The sequence below is a fragment of the Enhydra lutris genome, unplaced genomic scaffold, assembly GCF_002288905.1.
Source record: "Enhydra lutris kenyoni isolate GAN:26980312 unplaced genomic scaffold, ASM228890v2 scaffoldscaffold66, whole genome shotgun sequence".
Taxonomy (NCBI): Eukaryota; Metazoa; Chordata; class Mammalia; order Carnivora; family Mustelidae; genus Enhydra; species Enhydra lutris.
The window spans coordinates 14,785,991-14,791,990 of NW_019154150.1; the positions used below are offsets into that span (position 1 = coordinate 14,785,991).

Sequence of the window (6,000 nt, forward strand, 5' to 3'; positions counted from 1 at the left end):
GAAGGGGCTGCAGAAAACACTGATCATGTTGTAGTGAAATCATCAGTGTACTCTGTACCTAGCCACAGGACACAAGTCAAGGCAAGCTTGAAATACAAGGTGACATTTGAGTGGTATTTTGAGATGGGAGTTTGCTGGGCAGCGAAGGGCATTCTAGGCAATAAGGACAGCTGGTGTAAAAACCAACATTTGTGAAAAAGTATGCTTAGCAAATGGTAAGAAGTTGGCGTGGCGTGGCTTAACTGAAGAGGTACTGGATAAAACAGCAGAGTCTGCACATGATAAGAGAGGCTGTTTTTACGGACACCAAGGAAATAGTGCCTTCCACAAGGTAGACCTGTCTTTCCCTCCTCAAAGTTCCAGGTAAAGGCTAGACTCAACCAGGTGGTCCCAGGCACCCAGGGTTGCTCTGGCCTTGCTCTTCCTTGTGTGGCTGAAGATCATTTCAGCTCCATCCCCTCTCTGCACGGACTGCTGGAGAACATGGCTTGGAAGCTTTCTTTATAGCCTTTGAACCAGGCATGGGGACTTACCTTGCTGCAAGGAAAGATGGGAAATGTAGTTTTTATCCTGGTGGCCATGTGCCCAGCCACACCTTGGGAATTCCATTACCAAAAGGAAGAGGCTGAAATTGGATATTGGAAAACCTCTCTTCCAACAGCTTCTATTTTAGGAAGGCGTGAGCCGAAACATGGAACACTATGTAGGGAGCTGGGAGGTTTTTAGAACAGGGCAGTACCATGTTTTTAAAAAGCACCTTTCCTCAGATGGCCCTAGCAGCAGTGTGGCCCGCAACCTTGGGGCCATTGTAGTAACTGGGGAACGGGGAGATCCGCCCTGACTGAGTGAGCCCGGCCTTCTGATGGTTTGACACGCTGGATGTTGGTGGTTCCGGACTGTGTGGTTGCTGCACATCTCCCAGAAGCCAGGGACCTGTTGGGGTGTGAGTTCAATCTGCAGGCCGATGCCCTTTATTTGAGGTTTATCTGAGAACATTTTTATAGCTTCTTAATAATGTGAGTTGAGGGCCGCCTGGGTAGCTTAGTTGGTTAAGCATCCAATTCTTTTTTTTTTTTTTAAATTTTATTTTTTCAGTGTTCCAAGATTCATTGTTTATGCACCACACCCAGTGCTCCATGCAATATGTGCCCTCCTTAATACCCACCACCAGGCTCATCCATTCCCCCAGGCCCCCCTTCCAAAACCCTCACTTTGTTTCTTGGTGTCCACAGTCTCTCATGCTTCATCTCCCCCTCGGATTTCCCCCCCTTCACTTTTCCTTTCCTTCTCCTAATGTCCTCCATGTTATTCCTTATGCTCCACAAGTAAGTGAAACCATATGATAACTGACTCTCTGCTTGACTTATTTCATTCAGCATAATCTCTCTAGTCCCATCCATGTTGATACAAAAGTTGGGTATTCATCCTTTCTGATCGAGGCATAATACTCCATTGTATATATGGACCATATATTCTTTATCCATTCGTCCATTGAAGGGCATCTTGGCTCTTTCCACAGTTTGGCTATTGTGACATTGCTGCTATGAACATTAGGATACATATGGCCCTTCTTTTCACTATATGTGTATCTTTGGGGTAAATACCCAGTAGTGCAATAAGCATCCAGTTCTTGGTTTCGGCTCAGGTCACAATCTCGGGGTCCTGAGATCAAGCCACATGTCATTGGGCTTTACACTCAGCTGGGAGTCTGCTTCTCTCTCTCCCTCCCCCTTTGCACCCCCCTGCCTGCCCATGTTCTCTCTCTCAGATAAATACATAAAATCTTAAAAAAAAAAAAATAATGTGAGTTGGAGCTGTGCAGAAATGATGACAGTCAAGAGTATAAAGGGGTCTTTTCCTCCAGGCTGGGCTAACAAGTGTTCTTTGACCTCGTCAGCTTGAGTAAGCCCCAGGAGAGGGGGTAGGGCCGTCCTTCTTGTGCCCCTGACCCTCCCTGGTTCTGCAGACAAGTTCCTTCACTTCTCTACTCCAATTCCTGGGCTCTAGGAGGGAAAATCACTCTGATGCCTCCCTCATCGGTCAGTGTGCTTAATTGCACATCCCTATCATGTTTATGAAGTCATCTCCCTGCTTAGAGCAAAAACTTCCTGATCGGAATATCCTGGGAGTTCCCCAGCATTTCTTGTGCGCCCGCCTGGGAGGGGCAAACTGCTGGTGGTGGAGGGAGGGACACAGCTTTTGGTCAGACAGCTGGGGCTTCTCAGGCAGGAGCTGCCACTTAGCTGCATGGCCTTGACCAACAAGATATTCCACACCCCCTGTGAATCTCTGCTTCCTCCTCCATTGATCAGGGCAGATATTCTCTGTCCCAGGTTGCTGGCAGGTTCAGAGAGGGCCCTGCACGCAGCTGGCTTGGGGCCTGCAGCACTGCAGGCATTCCTGGAGAATTCCAGAAGGCTCTCCTGCTATGTGTACCCAACCTCAGGCCTTGAGTATGTCTTCTCCGTGGGGCAGATGTGGTGTTCCCCTCTTCACCCTGCCGCCAAGTTTAAGGAATGCTCCCTGGGTCTCTGCAGTCCTTCCCTGTGCTCTGATTCTCTGGACCTTCCAGGCGGCCGAAAACTTGCTATGTTTATATGGCTGGTCATGTTATGGCAAAATCAAATACACAGAATTGTTTGTTTGTTTGTTTTTAAAGATTTTATTTATTTATTTGAGAGAGAGAGAGAGTGAGAGAGAGAGCATGAGAGGGGAGAAGGTCAGAGGGAGAAGGAGACTCCCCACGGAGCTGGGAGCCCTATGCGGGACTCGACCCTGGGACTCCAGGATCATGACCTGAGCCAAAGGCGGCTGCGTAACCAACTGAGCCACCCAGGCACCTGATTTTTTTGTTTTTTTGTTTTTTGTTTTTTTAAAAGAGGCATTTTGGCACAGTCTCACCTTTTGATACTTTATCTTGCCAGTCATCATGTGCTCCAAGGGAAACAACCTCTCCTGGACATCAAGACCCGCACTGTAAATAAGTTGACCTTCAGTCCTGGAAATGTAGAAGGGCAGGTCAAGCCTCAGTCTGAGCAGCTGCCAACATGCTCAGAAGTGACCCGGTATTCTTAGAAGGGACTTCTGCTTTAGATGGTTGCCTTCCCTAGCACCCAAAGCAGTAACACCGAAAACTCTAGGCTGTTGGGAGGGTGAGTCATGCAGGAATGTGTCGGTCCCCTGCCTGGTCTCCTCAGCATAGGCTGGCGCTGGAGCGCATCTGGGTTTAGTTACAAGAGGCCGCCAGTCAGGTGTCAGCCCTCCTTGACCCTGTGTCCCCTCAGCTGCAAGGCCGCCGTTTTTTAACCATGAGCCTCTCCCCAAGATGAGCTTTGTGAGAACTTACTCTTCACTTGATTATGAGGGGAGGAAATACTTGCTTAGTTACGCGCCCCACTTGAGCCTCTTGAGTGGCATTTTGTTGTTGGTGGGAGGTGAGAAGAAGTAGGAGACATCTGTCTTGAGCTTGGGCTGTTGGCACTGGCCTCAGGGAGGAGGCCCCTTCTGTTCGCGGCAGACCTTTGCTAAGTGGCAGAGCAGCTCTAGTCTGGTTTTCAGCTGGCTGAAATGCCAAGAGCACTTGCAGCGACATTTCCCACACGAAGCCAAGAATCTGAGTGTTCAGATGTTGTCCCCCTCCAGTCCCTAAAGCTCCAAGGAAAATTTCAAATGTCTTCACTTTGTACTTAGTTTCTTCTCTTTCCTCAGTGCTTGAAAAACCACACTGACTTCCTGATTTGAAATGTTCTGTAGTAGAGCTTTGCATAGTGAATTGAGTAAGACTGGGTGGGGTGTTGGGGGGGTGGTAGGAGGTGGAGGGAGTCTGACAGGTGCTTTCTGAGGGCTCTTGCCCAGAGGGCGACACTGGGTCACCAAACGCTTCCTTGACCTGTGATTCTGTGTTTTTTTTTTGCCTGCCGTGTGGCCTTAAACAGGAAGGACAGAATGATTTTGGTAAGTCTCTGGAATAGCCGTTGTTGTGGGCACAGGAGGCTCCATATTGTCCTCCAGTGTGAGTGGCCCCGTAGACATGCCCTGCTGCCACCTTTGCTTTGGTTCAGCCCCAAGAGCAGCAAAAGGACTGGTCTTCCCTGCTCTGCTGGCCTTGGTTTCCCGGTGAATCCCGAGGCCCCGCCCTGGGCCCTTCCTGCTCCCTCCGCCTCCCCTTTCCAGCTTGCTTTGCTCCCACTCTTTGTGCCACTCATTTCCTTTGTGTTCAGGCTGGGCCTCTCTCCTTTCCTTTGATGCCACCTTCCATGTCCTAAGAATGACTCGTAAGAGTGATCTCTTGTCAGCATCTCTTCCTTACTTCACCTTGACCTTGTGTGGTTTCAGTATCTCCGGAGGAATTTTTCCTGCCCCTTCCTGCACTTTGGAGAGGGACGGGAGGCGGAGTCCCATGTTCTGCCCTCCACCTTGACCTAGGCTCCTGCCTTTGTTTACTACTTCAAGGCAAGAACTTTGTGCAATAAACTTCTTAAGAATTGCTCTGATTGTAGTTTTTTGTTTTTTTTTTTTTAGATTTTATTTATTTATTTGACAGAGAGATCACAAGTAGGCAGAGAGGCGGGCAGAGAGAGGGCAGCAGGCTCCCCGCTGAGAGCAGGGGAGCCCGATCTAGGAGAAAGACCAAGGTAACTCTCTTGTCCAGCCATGAGCACCATGGGTGTTCCAGTTTCTTTGTGGGTTCACAAGACCACCACTGCTTGCATCTGCCGTTTGCTGTCATGGGTCACGAATATTGTCTGTGACCTGGGCCAGTATGGTCACTGTGTCAGAATTAGTTGAGAGATAATCAAGAGATAATCAAGGCTCACCCATTAGCATTTATTTAATTCATTCTTCCTCTCGGTAGAGAAGTGGAGGAAGACTGGTCTTGTCCTGGGTACGCTGGCTGTGTTGTTGTGTTTACTGTTTAATTACAAGGCCTCTTTAATGGGCTTCGTAGGGATCGATGGACCTTCACAGGCATTGTGGTGCACCCCTTGAGCGCAGTCTGGGCCAGGACCTAGAAGGGGTATAGGTGGTGGATTGAGAAAAACCAGTGGTGGGAATTGGCCATCTCCCAGGGGGACAGGTTGGATACTAAAATACCCAGAAGACAGAACCTAACAGAATATCTAACAAAACACTGTGGGAATATGGAAGGGAGGAGAGAGGTTAATTCTTCTTGAAGTGTTCAAAACACCAACATATCTGGGAAGATCTAGCCTCTGTCTCAAAGGAGGGGCACCTGTTGCCTTAATGGTTGGAAGCCCCACAAGAACACAAGCATTGCGAGAGCAGGACCATGACAGTTGGGTTGACTGGTGCATCTCCTGTGTCTCTCAGACTCAGGATATATTAGGATGGATGAATGGAAAGAAATACAGGTGGATGAACAGTTGAGTGAATTAAACGAAGGCAAAAATCCCAGATGGGGGATGGTTTGAGTGGTAAGAGAAGCAGGCGGCATTTAGACATAATGGTGAAATTGTAGCGGGTTTGGCTTACAGGTAGAGTGTTTGAAAGATAAGGGTCCCAGAAAGGGTCGGGAAGACTGACTGAGCCCAGAAAGCCCAAGAGTTGTGGCTTCACTTTGAAGGAAGTGAGCTGCTAAAAACAGTATAGGAACTGTCTCAGGTCTTGTATGTTTTGAGAGTGGAATTTAAATTGGAAGAGGGCCCCTGAGGTGGCCAAATCTGGCCTCACCCTGCTGTGGGTCAGTAGGTGAAGACACCTGTTGGGACCATAATGTCAGTGGCTAGCAGCCGCGAGGCCAGAGCCAGTTCTGGGCTCTCATTTCCCTGTCTTCTTCTCTGTAGACGTGTGCAACAGCACCGATCTTCCGGAAGTCGAGATCATCAGCCTGCTGGAGGAGCAGCTGCCCCATTATAAGTTAAGAGCCGACACCATCTACGGTTATGACCACGACGACTGGCTCCATACACCCCTCATTTCTCCAGATGCCAACATTGACCTTACAACCGAGCAAATCGAAGAGACGCTGAAGTACTTCCG

The 6,000-nt window shown here is 49.0% G+C and overlaps 1 protein-coding gene across 5 annotated transcripts in view; it reads left to right on the top strand.

The window, feature by feature from the left end:
- LOC111158987 (trafficking kinesin protein 1) overlaps window positions 1-6,000 on the top strand; it is a 183,955-nt gene that overhangs the window by 90,862 nt on the left and 87,093 nt on the right. For all 5 annotated transcript variants that reach the window (XM_022521337.1, XM_022521343.1, XM_022521334.1 and 2 more), the window contains one exon: window positions 5,805-5,999. Coding sequence is in view for 3 of the 5 variants with exons in the window: in XM_022521334.1 (XP_022377042.1) it covers window positions 5,805-5,999 (195 nt within the window). In the remaining 2 variants the exon portion in view is untranslated. The remainder of the gene's footprint in view (window positions 1-5,804; window position 6,000) is intronic.